Below are 16,778 nucleotides of genomic sequence, written 5' to 3'. Positions count from 1 at the left end.
TGCATCACAGGTGTTTCTCGCCAGGCTGCAAAACGCTGGACTTAGTATCTTTGATTCCTGCACTGAGCAGGGGGTTGGACTCAATGGCCTTAGAGGCCCCTTCCAGCTTTACTGTTCTAGGATTCTATGACTCCTTGTACCTGAGAAAACACCTTTTTGGAGACTATTTGAATACTCTGTGGCTTTTAATTCTCACAGACATCTAGACTGGGGAGGCAGCAGCTCTTCCTCCTGGGCCCTGTCTGTTTACACTCCCACAGCAAGGGCGTTGTGTGGTAACATGGACCGGAGGTCCTTGGTATCCCTCCTCCCAGTGGAAAAAGAGGAACCGCTGCGGCAGGACAAAGGAGGGAGCAGGGCTGGATGAAACAGCTCTGTAGGCCCCGCAGTTCCCCTTCCCTGTCTTATGGGGAAGTCCCCTCGACATAATTTCATTACTTGACTATATTTCTTCGCCGAGAAGATGAGGAACTTGGAACAACAACAGCAAAACACCAAAGAGATTCTAGATTCCCCCCAAACCCACCCATCCACCCACGTTCCAAGAGGAACCTAAATGCAGTTGGCCGTGGCTCCCTCGGCCCAGAGACCTTCTCCACCTACCATCACTAGAGCAGGGCAAAGAGCTGAGGGAATCCATGCTTTTGGCTGGCCGCAGTCGCATCTTACCCGCTTTGTCATCTGGAACAGAAAGGCAGGATTGACTTAACCTGGGCATCAAAGCCCTTCTTTCCACACTCAATCTATGTCAGGGGTGAGGAACCTTTAGCTCTCTCCACATTAAGGGGGGGAAAGCCCTCACACTTACTGGGGTTTCTTCTTCTGGAGTCTTTCCGTGTTTACAACCGGCTTCTTTAGATGGCGGCCATGTAATTTTGAATTGAAAACTTCCCCTCTTGATAATGCCATTAAGTTCAATGAAACAGCACCATCTAGTGGTGGAATTATAGTACTGGGGACATCCTGCAATTATTTATTACTGCACTATTTGGTGTTTTTTTAAGCGAGATTTCTGGGGGAAAGTGCGGGAGCCATCCTGGAAGTTGACAGCATCATGTAATAGACCCGCAAACTTCTGTGAGTGGCCAATCATGAGCATGCAATCAATCGCTCATGTAGAGAAGTTCTTCCTTTGAAGGGCTGTTGAACCACTGGAAGAGTCAGCCTCCATTGGTGAGCAGAGCCAGATCCCAAAGCAGACAGAGTTTCAACATTGCAGGACTGTCTCTAACTCTCTCTCTGCCACCCCAACCACATCATTAAAATTTGGTTGCATTTATCAAACGGCAGCACACCAGGGGATAAATAAATTTAAAACAAGGTAGCATCAGGGATGCTTGAAGGCGGATTCCTGCATTGAGCAGGGGGTTGGATTCGATGGCCTTATGGGCCCCTTCCAACTCTGCTATTCTATGATTCTATGGTAGAAAGTCTCCACTTCCTTTGCAACGCGCACAAAGCTCATGGCTGCATTGGAGTCTGGAGTTGATACATGAGCAGTTCATGTAGTCCCTGTACATGATTCTTTTGCCTACATGGGAATGGCTGTTTTACACACACACACACACACACACACACACACACACACAGAGAGAGAGAGACAGACAGACAGACAGACAGACAGACAGACTTACCTTTGTCCTCTAGTTTGCTCGACTTGCGTTTGGAGTCGTTGCTGGAACGGCCCAAGTTGAAGATGGACTTCCATTTCTTGGCCTTAATGGAGCCTTTTCTTCTATGTACAATTGGAGTTGAGTTAGGGAAAATGTCCAGGGTGGGGGGCGTTGACGAGAGATACATCTTGCACCCCTCCCAAGAGGACCTTTATGGATGTCCATCCTGACTGCCCAGCTACTTGCCTGAGTCCTCAGAAAGGGGGTGTTCAGGTACAGCCAAGAGATTTTGCTGCTAGCGAAGGAGGCCAAGGTTATATCCCCCTCCTATTTTTCAATATTTATTTTATAGGGCTTTTTTATCCCACCTTTCAGGAGCACTCTTCACAAGGGACCTTGCAAAAGCATACAGTATCTTTTTGCTGAGACCCAGCAGATAAACGACATGTTTCAGGCTTGCTCTGAGGCCCCGCCTTGCTCTGCCCAGCTTCTGTTCCTTCCCCCTTTCAGAAGCCAACTGCCTGCTTGTCTCTCAAGCTTGACCCTTGACTGTGCTATTCACTTCCAGCCCTTCTGGCTGCCAATTGCCCCCCTGATCGCTTGTCTCTCAGTCTGACCACTTTCATAATTCCTTTTGAGGTTTCTGCGTACAGAATCCAAGCTTTGTTGCAGGGCAGATCATACAATACTTGCTCAGGGCATTCCTTACCTGTGGTGGGGCAGCTGGAGTTTGCCTCCCTCCCTGCCTTCCCACCCGGCATACCTGCCTGCCTCACTTCTGACATCACCAGACATCCTAGCGGGAGCATCACATTCTTATTGGGCATATGCTCATGAAATCCTCAGTATGTAAGTAGAAAATGCCTGGACTGTATCTGGAAAATACTGTATGATCTGGCCCTATGAAGGTGGGACTGGGTGTGCACATGCTATAGCCGAATGTAATGTCACTCCAAATCACACCTCTGGGGAGGGAAGTGGGGCAGAAGTGCTGGGTGGGTAGGGAGGGAAGGAAAGCTATCATCACACCTAGGAGAATGACCTGATTCATACAAAACCCTAACCCATGGTTAACCCATCGTTTGTGCCCTACTCAGGTTTTGTCTGTCAGATGATCAAACAAACCATGGTTTCTTTTTTCGACCTCTGGATTGTTTTCCTCTTCTTTCACCCGCTCCCTCCCTGTGTCCCAAATGCCTTTGTGGCACTGCAAAGTGACGGTTCTTTGTTTTTTTATCATTCTTGCTCACAGCCTTGGTAGCCTGGCAAAACAACCCATGATTTAAACAACCAAGAGTTCACAACCCAAGAACAAACCTTTCTGGATTGTTTGTGGTTTGTTAGGGTGGCTGTGTTCGCACATCACAACAATCCAGAATTCAACAAGCCGTGGGTTAAATAAACCATGGGTTAATGTTTTGTGTGAATCAGGTCATTGATTGGATAAAGCATTGCCTGATCCAGCGCTTTGCAACTAGAATCTAGATCGGGGTTTGCTGAAGGTAGATCTCCAGATGTTTTGGACTTCAGCTCCCAGGAGCCCTTGCCAGCAGGGCCAATCGTCAGGAATGCTGGGAGATGAAGTCCCAAATATCTAGAGATCTACTTTCTGCCCACCCCGGATTTAAGTCCGCGTTCTCCAACCAGGTGCCCTTCACATGTGTTGGACTACAAGTCCAGCCGTCCTCTGGGCAAGATGGGAGGGAACGGCTGAGCCAGAGACCCTCAGGAGACAAATCCAGAAGTGAACAGGAAAAGGGGAAAAGAGAAGGGAAGGAAGGTGTGTACTTGCTGTCCTGGAACTCAATGATGGTGTGGTACGGGCGCATCTGTGGAGGTCCATCCCCTTGGTTCAGCACAGCTGGAACGTTGTAGGAAAAAGAGTACTTCTCCTCAGGAAGGGTCACTGGCGAGCCCATGAGGTGCAGGGACTTCCTGAGAGATTCACGGCTACTGACTGTGAGGGGTGGAAGGGAAAGCCAACGTCAGCCTGGGCTCCACTTCTCCCTAGGTAAGGATATTGGTTGTGTGTGTGTTTTGCTAGCTGTCCCATCCCTGACAGATGGATGCCCCGTCTCTTGCCAAGGACCTCCAGCAGCAGGGAGTTCACCACCTCCCGGGGCCGTCAACCCCGTGGCCTGACTGCTCTGACCCTTAGGAAGTTTTGCCTGATGTTCAACCGAAACCTGCCTTCCTGTCATGGAAGTCCGTTATTTTATGTCCTCCAGTTTTGGATGACAGAAAACAGGATGGGGCTTTCTCCTGTGTGACAACCTTTTAGGAACTTCAATAGTGCGATCGTAGCTCCCCTCAGCCTCCTCTTCTCAAGGTTAAACATACCCAGGTCCTTCCATCTTTCCTCACAGGACTGAGTTTCTTGTCCCCTGATCGTCTTTGCTGCCCTTCTCTAGGGTGACCCTATGAAAAGGAGGACCGGGGTCCTGTATCTTTAACAGTTGCATAGAAAAGGGAATTTCAGCAGGTGTCATTCGTATATATGGAGAACCTGGTGAAATTCCCTCTTCATCACAACAGTTAAAGTGCAGGAGCTATACTAGAGTGACCAGATGCAAAAGAGGGCAGGGCACCTGCAGCTTTAACTGGTGTGACGAAGAGAGAATTTCACCAGGTTCTCCATATATACAAATGACACCTGCTGAAATTCCCTTTTCAATACAACTGTTAAAGATACAAGAGCCCTGTCCTCCTTTTCATATGGTCACCCTACCTTCTCTGAACTTGTTCCAGTTTCATAGAATCGCAGAGTTGGAAGGGGCCTCCAAGGCCATCAAGTCCAGCCCTCTGCTCAATGCAGGAATCCCCCTTCAAGCATCCCTGGCAGGCGGCTGCCCAGCTGCCTCTTGAATCCTTCTTGAACTATACTAACTAACATTACTGAGAAATGTCTAACAGGGCAATTCTATGCATGTTTACTCAGAGGTCAGCCCCACTGTGTTGTGTGGGGCTTACTCCCAGGTTGCAGCCTGAATCTGAAAGGCGTTGCAGGACTGGATAGATGCAACTGGACTCCAGGGCATGTGCAGTTAAACTCAGGCCACTGCCAGGCCAAGGTCGACCCTTTCTCCCATCACTATCCGAGTGACCCAGACAGGGTCTAACACCTCCCCTTCTATTCCCCCCTTCCATAACTGCCTATCTAGTTGGTAAATGTTGCTGAAAGCATTTTGAGTTGCAGCAATTCTATGCCTAGAACCAGAAGGCTAAGCATTCTATTAAAACAGTCTGACGTGTTCCTTAAAAAACAGTAACAGTGAGACTGCAGCTACGTATAATTAGGGACCTGGGAAGTTGTCTTCGATATAGGTAGGCCGTTGACTTGTCTAGCTCAGTATGGCCTACACGGGCTGGCAGGCATTCTACGTGGTTTCCCCAGCTCTACCTGGAGATGGTGCCATGGATTGAACCTGGGACCTTCTGCATGCAAAGCAGGAGTTCTACCACGGAGCTGGGGGCGCGCCTAATGAATGCGTGAAGCTGCCTTATACTGAGTCAAGACTCTTGGCCCATCTAGGCCAGTATTGTCAACACAGACTGGCAGCAACGGCTCTCCAGGGTTTCAGGCTGGGCTTTCGCCAAGCTCTGCCTGGAGATGCCAGAGGTTGGACCTGGCACCTTCTGGCTGCAAAGCAAGAGTTCTGCCACTGAGCTCTGGCACGGTGGGAAAGGAGAGGAGTCAAGCAGTGGCTGTCACTGTAACATTAACCCCTTGCACACAAGCGGGTCCCTATCGTCGTCTGTGAAAAATTGGCAGAGATGTGCAGCAGGGGGATTAAGTAAGCACAGGAATAACACCAGAGAGCCAACCAGGTCCCGTCACCACTCCAAAACAACGCTTTCACAAGAGGTTCACAAACGATGCCACCCCTCTGGAGAGCCACAGGTTTTCAGCTGGAAGGCCGCACTGCCTCAGTTCAGACAACATGTTTCTCAAAAGTGGTTTTAGAACTCCACGGTGGAGTTTATACACCACCGTTGAGAAATGTGTTGTCTGGCGGGAAAACTCCACCCCACAGTGGAGGTTTTTTTTGGGAAAACACTCCACACAGAATAGCCACGCTGTGCAGAGGCGAGTTCCTGCACAGCCGTTGTGTGGCGGGCTCTGTGGAGTTTTCCGTGGCATTGAGTTGACTTTTCCCACTGGCTACAGAGTTCCCTGGCAAAGAGCGGCAAAAGGAGTGTGTGCCACTCTAGGAGAGCCGCCGGGATTTTTCTTTTGCAGCAATGGCTGATGGGATACCATCAGGAGGACCAGGGGAGGAGAGGTATTGTCAATCAAACTCAACTCCACGGTAGCCCACAGGCACACAATGGTGGAGTTAGAACATGTAGCGTGGGGAGAACCCCCTAGAAACTCAACCGTTGAGTGGAGCTTTCACATTGCGTTGACTAACGTGTTGTCTGAACTGAGCCTGAGTGCTGAATAACCTTCCGGGTGACCACATACCATCAGAGGGTTGGACCACCCTCCTCTCTTTCTCTCTCTCTTTAAACATAAGAGGGGTGCTAAAGAGGACGCCCACTCGCTGGTATTGACATTCAAAGCCCTAAACGGTTTGGGGCCAGGTTATTTGAAGGACCGCCTCCTCCCATATGTACCTGCCCGGACCTTAAGACCATCCACAGAGGCCCTTCTCCGTGAGCCCCTGCCAAAGGAAGTGAGGCAGGTGGCTACTAGGAGGAGGGCTTTCTCCGCTGTGGCACCCTGGTTGTGGAATGAGCTCCCCAGAGAGGTCCGCCTGGCGCCTACACTGTACTCCTTTCGTCGCCAGCTGAAGACCTTTTTATTCTCTCAGTATTTTAACACTTAATTTTAACTTAAATTTAAATTTTACTGTTCTAACTCTGTATTTTAATCTTATATCAATGTCTGCTGCATGGTTTTATCCTGGTTGTGCTTTTGATACTGCATTTTGTATTTGCGTTTTTAACCTGTTGGTAGTTTTATTATGGTTTTAATTTTTGTGAACCGCCCAGAGAGCTTCAGCTATTGGGCGGTATAAAAAATGCAATAATAAAAATAAAATACTCAGCAGAACAACGTGCATGCAGGATATCCCCCTAACATGCTCGCCCTTGCTTCAAAGCCTCTTGTAGTCTCCGCCTCTCTCTTCCTGCCATGGTAAAAAGGCTGCGGAGATACTCAGTGCTTAGGAGGCAGAAGAGGACCTACCGCGAAGAGGGGCATCTCCAAAAATCTGTTCCACGTGGGTGAGGATAAACTCCACTACGATGGACTGGATGCGGACCTCCATGAAGGCCGCTGTGCCGTTGAAGCCGGAGGCCTCAATGTCCTTGGACCTGAGGAGAAGAGAGGGAGAAGGTCAGGTTTTTCTGCAGCAAGGGAGAAGATGGAAGAAGCCGGGGGGAAACGTAGGAGGGCTGTGAATGGAAAACTCCACAGAGCCCTCGACACAACGGTGGTGCAGGAACTCTCCTCTGCACAGCGTGGATATTCTGCATGGAGTGTTCCTCCCTCCAAATGTGGGGTGGAGTTTTCCTGCCAGACAACACATTTCTCAACAGTTGGGTAAAAACTCCACCGTGGAGTTCTAAAACCACCGCTGAGGGACGTGGTGTCTGAACTGAGCCCTAGAGTTTCCCGCCCTCTCTTCCTATCAGTCTGGGCCAACACCTCCCTGTCCAGGACGTTGCTTGTTCTGTTCTAATTCAGTTCCAGCAAACCTCTCCGAGGTCTTAAATGTTCCGGACACCCCATAGGGACAAACAGGGCCAGCGTCCTACAGATAAAAAGTTTTCGACAAAGTGCCCCATGATATTCTCATCAACAAACTAGCTAAAAGTGGGCTAGATGGAACAACTATTAGGTGGATTCATAGTTGGCTACAGAATCGAACTCAAAGAGTACTTATCAATGGAACCTTCTCAAACTGGGGAGAGGGAACGAGTGGGGTACCGCAGGGCTCAGTCCTGGGCCCAGTGCTCTTCAACATTTTTATTAATGATTTGGACGAGGAGGTGCAGGGAACGCTGATCAAATTTGCAGATGACACAAAATTGGGTGGGATAGCTAATACCCTGGGAGACAGAAACAAACTTCAAAGTGATCTTGATAGGCTGGAGTGCTGGGCTGAAAACAACAGAATGAAATTTAATAGGGATAAATGCCAAGTTCTACATCTAGGAGATAGAAACCAAAGGCACAGTTACAAGATAGGGGATACTTGGCTCAGCAGTACTACAAACGAGAAGGATCTTGGAATTGTTGTAGATCACAAGCTGAATATGAGCCAACAGTGCGATATGGCTGCAAGAAAGGCCAATGCTATTTTGGGCTGCATTAATAGAAGTATAGCTTCCAAATCTCACGAGGTACTGGTTCCTCTCTGTTCGGCCCTGGTTAGGCCTCATCTAGAGTATTGCGTCCAGTTCTGGGCTCCACAATTCAAGAAGGAGGCAGACAAGCTGGAGCGTGTTCAGAGGAGGGCAACCAGGATGATCAGAGGTCTGGAAACAAAGCCCTATGAGGAGAGACTGAAAGAACTGGGCATGTTTAGCCTGGAGAAGAGAAGAGTGAGGGGGAGACATGAGAGCACTCTTCAAAGACTTAAAAGGTTGTCACACAGAGGAGGGCCAGGATCTCTTCTTGATCCTCCCAGAGTGCAGGACACGGAATAACGGGCTCAAGTGACAGGAAGCCAGATTCCAGCTGGACATCAGGAAAAATTTCCTGACTGTTAGAGCAGTACGACAATGGAGTCAGTTACCTAGGGAGGTTGTGGGCTCTCCCACACTAGAGGCCTTCAAGAGGCAGCTGGACAACCACCTGTCAGGGATGCTTTAGGGTGGATTCCTGCCTTGAGCAGGGGGTTGAACTCGATGGCCTTGCAGGCCCCTTCCAACTCTGCTATTCTATGATTCTATGATTCTATAAATAGGGCCAGTGGTTGGGCACTTGCCCAAGACCCCCCCCCACTCTAGCAGGGCTCCACAGGCAAGAGCTCCCCTGGACCTGCTCCTCCTCTCCCCCATGGCCACCTGCTTGTTCACCTGCCTCTCGCTCTGGCCGAGGCCGTGGAGGTGGCGAGAAGGAGGAGCAGGAGACATCACGGTGCCCTTGATCCCTGGCTCTCTGCGAAGTTGAGAAAGGGGAGGAGAAGAAAGAGCAGCTAGTGAGGACAGCAGTGGGGAAGGAGACTCGCTGGGAGAGGGGGCCACGGGAGATGGGCCCTCTGAAACCTGGCACCAGCATTGCAGGGTAATAAGTGTCGTGTTTCTCAAAAACCTCCCGCCTTCTTGGGAGACAATAACGAGGCCTGCTCAGTCATCCACAGAGCTTTATTCAAGCAATAAACGTCTCTTCCCACCTGAAAGAGAGTCTAATCTCTTGGAACTTTCCCCTAGGCAAAACTATGCAAACTAAGTGAGACAATTGTTCTTTCAAGGAGAACGGAAAGCCCTTTCCCAAGAAGCGTTAACTTCAGAGAGACTAGTTCTGAGGCAGCTTCTGACGTCCCGCCAGCCGGGCTGACTTTCTCTCGCCTTCCTTTAGCTCCACCCATTTTAGTCTGCAGCATACTCTAGGATCGGCTAACCTCTCCATGCTCTCCTCCTCGGAGGAATGTCGGCTTCCCACTGACTGTGAATTGTTTGCCCTTGAGGAGATAAGCTCTGGAGGGGGTTCACTTCCAGCTGGTGAAGAGCCCGTGAGAGCTCCCTCCCCCACTGGTACAGGCTGGCCTGTGTCTGGTGCCAACTCCTCTACTTCAGAGTCTGATTCTGGTGGATCACCTGAAACGCCTCCTTCCATCCCAGGGGGAGCAGGGCTAGACAGGACAATAAGTTTGCAGAAACCTACGATTTATCCTTGCTCTTTTTCCTTCATGGTAACGGGCTTGGAGTTTACACACACACAGTCACACACTGGAGCCTGGTACAACATACGTGTTCCTGTCCCAGGCCATGCTTAGGCCCTGCCAATGTCATGGAGGCTCAGCGGCAACCAATCACCCTCAAAGTGCTGCACAATCAGTTCTCACCTGAGCAGGTTGGGAGCCCAGACGATGGCCAGGTTCCGCACGTGCATGTTGGTCTGGGCGCTGAAAGACGCCATGTGAACCAGGTGCTTCATCAAGAACTCCAAGGTCCTAGCAGACGGCCGGCCAAAGCAGAGGCGGAGGACAAGGACAAGAAGAAGGATGGAGCTGCGTGAGGATCAAGTGGACGTGATGTTTCCACCAAATAGGACTCGACGGACCCTCCGTCTGAGCCAGCATCAGGGCTCTTCTTATGTTCTTAAGAAACAGGTGATGGGGGAGCCGGGGACCAGTGCCTGTACTTTGGGTGACCCTGTGAAAAGGAGGACCGGGCTCCTGTATCTTTCACAGTTGCGTAGAAAAGGGAATTTCAGCAGGTGTCCTTGGTATGCACACAGCACCTGGCGAAATTCCCTCTTCATCACAATAGTTAAAGCTGCAGGAGCCCTGCCCTCTTTTGGATCTGGTCACTCTAGCTATGCTAGAGGGAAATGGGCCAAGGAAAGGCGAAAGAGCTGGCTCAGGGTTTCATTTGCGGGGGCCTGCGTGTCTTTGGAGGAGGGCCCTGCAACCCTCCCCATCTTGTGACTACACTGCCTTGCAGGGCTCTTGCAGGACACGGAATAACGGGCTCAAGATAAAGGAAGCCAGAGTCCAGCTGGACATCAGGAAAAACTTCCTGACTGTTAGAGCAGTACGATAATGGAACCGATAACCTAGGGAGGCTGTGGGCTCTCCCACACTAGAGGCATTCAAGAGGCAGCTGGAGAGCCACCTGTCAGGGATGCTTTAAGGGGGATTCCTGCATTGAGCAGGGGGCTGGACTGGATGGCCTTGGAAGCCCCTTCCAACTCTGCTATTCTATGATTCTATGAATCAGAGAGATTGCCTCCCTCCCGCCCCCCAAGTGCGATGTGCAGTGAGACCCTTGGTCTGTCACTGCCCACTGTGATTGACGGCTGCCCTGCACGTGCCAGGGATCGAATGGGGGCCCTCTTGCATGGAAGGCACGTGCTCATCCTCTGATATGTCCCCCCCCCCCCGCAATGTCTTCCATTCTCTCCCCCCCCAGTGTCTTCCATTCTTTCCCCTGTGTAAGAGAAGCCCAGGATGGTATTTAAGCTTCCCTTGAGCCTTTATTGGCAGGATGCACAACTGAGGCCCCTCTGCATGACAAGAACATATTCCTCAGGTGGCTAGAGGAGGGCTAAAGAGGCGTCCAGGCCTTTCTGGCCCTTGCAGGTACCTGTAGTGAGGTGATGGGAGCTCCTTCAACACTTCCTTGATCTTTTCCAGCCGGCCCTCTTCCATCGGGATAGCCACAGCTTCCTGGGTGAAGGAGGAGGGAGGGAAAGAGATGCTCATGATTTTATTTGCTACGCTTCACAACGTTCCTCCCACTCCCATCCCGCCGGAATACCAAACGTTGACATCAAATCATTTTGGGTGTCAAGTACAGTTATCTGTCAGAGCTGAGCCTGGAGGTGGGAACCCGGAGTCAAGCCAGGGCTTGGAACCTGGAGGCAGGAACCAGGAGACAAGCCAGGGTTTGGAACCTGGAGGCAGGAATCCAGAGTCAAGACAGGACTTGGACCACTGAGGAAGGAACTAGGAGTCAAGACAGGGCTTGGAACCTGGAGACAAGAACCAGGAGCCAAGCCAGGACTTGGAACCCGGAGGCAGGAACCAGGAGTCAAGCCAGGGTTTGGACCACTGAGGAAGGAACCCAGAGTCAAGACAGGGCTTGGAACCTGGAGGCAGGAACCCAGAATTAAGACATGGGCTGGACCACTGAGGAAGGAACCAGGAGTTAAGACAGGACTTGGAACCTGGAAGCAGGAACCAGGAGTCAAGCCAGGACTTGGAACCTGGAGGTAGGGACACAGAGTCAAGAGGGCTTGGACCACTGAGGAAGGAACCAGGAGTCAAGACAGGGCTTGGAACCTGGAGGCAGGAACCAGGGAACAAGCCAAGGGTCAGAATGGGCCAGAGCCAGGAAAACCTATCACTGTCCAGGCAAAATCCCAACCTGAAGATGACACCTTTCTAGTCCTTCCTGCTGAGGAGAGCGACTACCCCGCCTGGGTGAAGAGAGTCACTCCCCAAACTGTTCCAAGCCACCACCTAGTGGCCCACCGCACAGGGCAGCTGCACAAAGGGCCGTGGGTTTCCTCGTTCTGTTGGCAGCATCTCACAATAGCAACTATTCGGTGGAAATTAGGAAATATTTGAAAACCCAGAAAACAGTCGACACCTGAAATTGCAGAGGAGAATTTCACACTGGCCATGTGGAAACCCCAGGTTCTACTTTCCATTACATCTCCCCACCCGCCTTGTTGAGCCTGGGAGGCATCTCAGTACAAGCCCCGGGTACCAAGGCGGACCTGCCAGTCATACTCACGGCAAACTTATCGTACAGCTGATAGGTGAGGAGTGGGTTGGGCAGCTCCCGGAAGTAGGCCTTGCAGAGGGAGCTCACGCAGTGGATGTCCTGGAGATACACATCTTTATTGAGGTCTGGGCTGCGGTCGGTGTCAAACTCTTGCCTGCCAAAGAGAACCAGGGCAGGGAAGGAAGAAGAGATCGCGGGGTGAGCACGGAGCGGAAGGGCACCAGAAAGGCCCGGCTGGATCATAAGGCCTATTTATCCCACCATCCTGTTTCCAACAGTGGTCAGTACAGGTGCATCTGGGAAGGCCCCAAGCAGGGCATGAAGGCAATAGCCCTCCCCTGTCATTGGTCCCCAGCAGCTGATAGTCAGATATACTGCCTCTGGGCACAGAGGTTCTATTTAATGATCATGTCTTATAGCAGGGATGCAGAACTTCTGGCCCGAAGGCCTAACCCGGACTGTGGTGCACCCCAGTCTGGCTCAGGCAGCTTCTTGGGGTCCATCGGGAGGGTGTTAGGCTCCAAGTCCCACACCCCTGTGGCAATCCACTACAGGGGGTGGGACTGAGAATCGGGGGATCTGGGTTCTAGTCCCCACTCGGCCATGGAAGCTCACATCTTGTGTCAGGGAGTTCCCTGAGTTAATCATTACACATTGTGTAAAATGGAGGACCTATGAGGAGGAAGAGAGAAGGGACCACAGCTGTCATGTCCCTGCTGGAGGAATCCGTTCAGAGGAGGAGCTAGAGCTACCAGAGACAAATTATACAGATGAGCACATGCCAGAAGATCAGGAGGAGCCTGGGCCGTCAGAGGAGATGGCTATGGGTCCCTCCTCACAAGAGGATGGGAACTCTGTCTCTGAGACAGAGGCTGAGCGACCACCTAGCTCCCAAGAGTGGTGGCATCTCAAAAAGCAGGCCAGAACCACCTCTGTGAGAAGGACTGTCTGTCTGCAAATGAAGTCTCCTCATGAGTAAAGGACTTTTACTCACAAGGAGGACTTCTTCCAGATGCCTTGATGTGCTGCAGCTGAGACCTGAGTGGGACTTTGGAAGCTCCAACGAATAAGCTCTCAGTTGAGAGCTGTTGGTTGCTGAAACAACACCTTCCAGTACCTTGAAACCATGCTACAAGGACTGATTTTTTTCTGCTGCTGATCCCTGGACCTGCTTTTGGACTGGCCTTTTGCTTGCCTAACAGGCCTGCCCCTCGTTTGCTCTGCAGCTCAGTCCAAGCCAGCCACAGCAGGAGCAAAGCTTACATTTCCAACCGCCAAGGCTGTCCCTCACCCAGCCTTTACCTTAGCTTCTGGATATTTGATGAGACTCCCGAGAGCCGGTAGATTCCATCCACTACGCCGTGATATTCCACAAACTCTGTGCAGCTTTTCAGAACCTGCGGAACTGGAAAAACAATCCAGGTTCAGCCTGGGAAATGGCAGACGCTCTCGCTGGGTCATCAAAGGCAGCCACAAAAGAAGAAAGCTAGCCTGGCATCACCCACTCCTCCTCTCTTTCGGCAACTGTCGGGGCCCATTGATGATGGCATGGCCTCCTAGGGCTCACCACCCATGGGACCGCCACTCCAGGCCCCAGGAAGACAGAGCGGCAGCTGCTATCTTAGTTTTCCCAAAATACAATGCCCCATGCCAGGAAACCCCATGGAAAAGAGTGACAGTTAGAAGCAGAATCATAGAATCATAGAATAGCAGAGTTGGAAGGGGCCTACAAGGCCATCGAGTCCAACCCCCCCGCTCTAGAAGAACTAGAAGACATTCTGCAGTGCACCAGTGGAACCATTAGCGTTAAGCAACCGGTTTCAGCTACTGTAGGATGAGACTAGAGGACAACCTGCAGAGGAAGAATTACAGGGGACCCCGTGCAACAGTGAACAAGAGGCAGAAGGTCGGTCGACCAAGAAGAAGAATCATAGTATCATAGAATAGCAGAGTTGGAAGGGGCCTATAAGGCCATCAAGTCCAACCCCCTGCTCAATGCAGGAATCCACCCTAAAGCATCCCTGACAGATGGTTGTCCAGCTGCCTCTTGAAGGCCTCTAGTGTGGGAGAGCCCACAACCTCCCTAAGTAACTGATTCCATTGTTGTACTGCTCTAACAGTCAGGAAGTTTTTCCTGCTATCCAGCTGGAATCTGGCTTCCTGTCACTTGAGCCCGTTATTCTGTGTCCTGCACTCTGGGAGGATCGAGAAGAGATCCTGCCACTCATCTGTGTGACAACCTTTTAAGTATTTGAAGAGTGCTATCATGTCTCCCCTCAATCTTCTCTTCTCCAGGCTAAACAGGCCCAGTTCTTTCAGTCTCTCTTCATACGGCTTTGTTTCCAGACCCCTGATCATCTTCCTACGAACACACTCCAGCTTGTCTGCGTCCTTCTTGAATTGTGGAGCCCAGAACTGGACGCAATACTCTAGATGAAGCCTAACCAGGGCCGAATAGAGGGGAACCAGTACCTCTCGCGATTTGGAAGCTATACTTCTATTAATGCAGCCCAAAATAGCATTTGCCTTTCTTGCAGCCATATTGCACTGTTGGCCCCTATTCAGCTTGCTATCTATAACAATTCCAAGATCCTTCCCGTTTGTAGTCGTTGAGGGAGACTCCCTGCTGCGTGGGATTGAAACCCAGGTATGTCATGAAGACCCATGGACTCGCCAGGTATGCTGTCTCCCTGGAGCACAGATTAGAGATGTGACTGAAGGATTGCCAAAGCTCATAAAGCCCGCTGACACATACTCTTTTCTTCTCATCCATGTGGGAACAAATGATGTCGCCAAGCAGAGCTACGAAGAAATCACGTCGGACTTTGAAGCTCTGGGAAGGAAATTGAAGAACTTTGGGGCCCAGGTAGTTTTCTCATCCATCCTCCCAGTTCTTGGAAGAGGATTAGAAAGGGAAAGAAACTACTCCGGGTGAACAACTGGCTACAAAGCTTTAACAACAATTAACGCTGCAGGTGCCCTGCCCTCTTTTAAATCTGGTCACAGTATAGATGCAGTATAGCTCCTGCAGCTTTCACTGTTGTGAGGAAGAGGAAATTTCACCAGGTGTGACATGCATACAAATGACACCTGCTGAAATTCCCTTTTCTCTACAGCTGTTAAAGATACAGAAGCCCGGTTCTCCTTTTCATAGGGTCACCCTATGCTATGGAGACTCAAACCTACCATAATGAGCATAAGAGTTTGCACTTCTGAGTCATTGAATTTCAGTGGCAAAAATGCCGTTTATTATTATTTTTCTACGCTGCAACTTCCAATGCTAAATTCCAGCAGTGCGGGGCAAGCGGTCATTTCAGGCCATGGGGGGGGGGGCTGCACGTTACTCCCCCCCCGGTTAAATTATGTGCTTATTACACTCTACCTTTTTAGTTAGATTCAAACTGATCTGTATTTATTTTATTTTATTTTATTTTATTTTATTACATTAAAACACTTAGGTTCGTCTTAAAGGGGGGGGGAATGGTCTTGTCTCTTTAACACCTGAGAATGAGGCAAGCAATTTATTTAGCAAGGAACAGCTGGCTATAAATCTTCTCCATATATACCCTGGGCAATTAGTAACATTTTGCTTTCTGTCCATGAGCTAAAAAATAGCAGGTTTTGAGCATTGTTTGGAATCTTTGAAGAAATTAGGTAAGTTTTTTTAAAAAATCGTTTTACAACTTTTAGTGCATCAGTGTATTATATATCAATTAATCAAAGTGATATGTTTCTTTTCTTTTGTCTGTTTTACTATTATTATTATTATTTATTTATTTATATAGCACCATCAATGTACATGGTGCTGTACAGAGTAAAACAGTAAATAGCAAGACCCTGCCGCATAGGCTTACAATCTAATAAAATCATAGTAAAACAATAAGGAGGGGAAGAGAATGTAAACAGGCACAGGGTAGGGTAAAACTAACAGTATAAAGTCCGCACAACATCAAGTTTTAAAATGATGTAATTGGTATGTTTTGAAGTTACAAAATGAACATTTAAACTGTTTATTAAGAGATGCAAATCACTTTTTAAGGAACTGCTTGTGTCAGATGTTTCAGTTTAAAGGAAACACAACAGCTGTCTGTTTGGCTTTTATAGTTGTCTTTTTCAGCCTTGGTGGGTTTTTTTTTTACATTCTCTTTTTTTTCTCCGGGAAAAAGCTGTCTCTGTTTTATCCCTAATTTTGGCCTTTCGGGGATGCCTTTTAAAAATTTTGTTAGCCAAATGTTTTGATATAGCTGGGCAAGTACTAAACTTGGGAAAACATAGAATCCACTTCATAGAATCATAGAATAGCAGAGTTGGAAGGGGCCTACAAGGCCATCGAGTCCAACCCCCTGCTCAATGCAGGAATCCACCCTAAAGCATCCCTGACAGATGGTTGTCCAGCTGCCTCTTGAAGGCCTCTAGTGTGGGAGAGCCCACAACCTCCCTAGGTAACTGATTCCATTGTCGTACTGCTCTAACAGTCAAGAAGTTTTTCCTGATGTCCAGCTGGAATCTGGCTTCCTGTCATTTGAGCCCGTTATTCCGTGTGCTGCACTCTGGGAGGATCGAGAAGAGATCCTGGCCCTCCTCTGTGTGACAACCTTTTAAGTATTTGAAGAAAGTGGTCTACTTGGTCTCCAATTTTAGGATGTACTCTAAACAAGAAAAAAAGGTGCAGTGTGCAAGCATGCAAACACACACAGCCTGTCTTTCTCGCCCAGGATGGGTGTCTGGGTGGAGTCCCCGTATGACTTCATTTCATTT

General features: G+C 49.7%; 1 protein-coding gene across 2 annotated transcripts in view; it reads right to left on the bottom strand.

Annotated features, from left to right (window-relative positions):
* ARHGAP30 (Rho GTPase activating protein 30) overlaps positions 1-16,778 on the bottom strand; it is a 37,058-nt gene that overhangs the window by 9,065 nt on the left and 11,215 nt on the right. Inside the window, exons 2-9 of one of the 2 annotated variants that reach the window (XM_063146100.1) lie at positions 13,323-13,425; positions 12,030-12,174; positions 10,875-10,957; positions 9,632-9,739; positions 6,805-6,932; positions 3,402-3,570; positions 1,635-1,735; positions 604-681 (exon numbers count right to left, since the gene is read on the bottom strand). In XM_063146100.1, the coding sequence (XP_063002170.1) occupies positions 604-681; positions 1,635-1,735; positions 3,402-3,570; positions 6,805-6,932; positions 9,632-9,739; positions 10,875-10,957; positions 12,030-12,174; positions 13,323-13,425 (915 nt within the window). The remainder of the gene's footprint in view (positions 1-603; positions 682-1,634; positions 1,736-3,401; positions 3,571-6,804; positions 6,933-9,631; positions 9,740-10,874; positions 10,958-12,029; positions 12,175-13,322; positions 13,426-16,778) is intronic. The other variant, XM_063146101.1, reaches the window with a different exon arrangement.

The sequence above is a fragment of the Elgaria multicarinata genome, chromosome 21, assembly GCF_023053635.1.
Source record: "Elgaria multicarinata webbii isolate HBS135686 ecotype San Diego chromosome 21, rElgMul1.1.pri, whole genome shotgun sequence".
NCBI classification, from domain to species: domain Eukaryota; kingdom Metazoa; phylum Chordata; class Lepidosauria; order Squamata; family Anguidae; genus Elgaria; species Elgaria multicarinata.
Note: the sequence above shows the minus strand (reverse complement) of the source record. Positions and strands in the feature narration are given on the sequence as shown.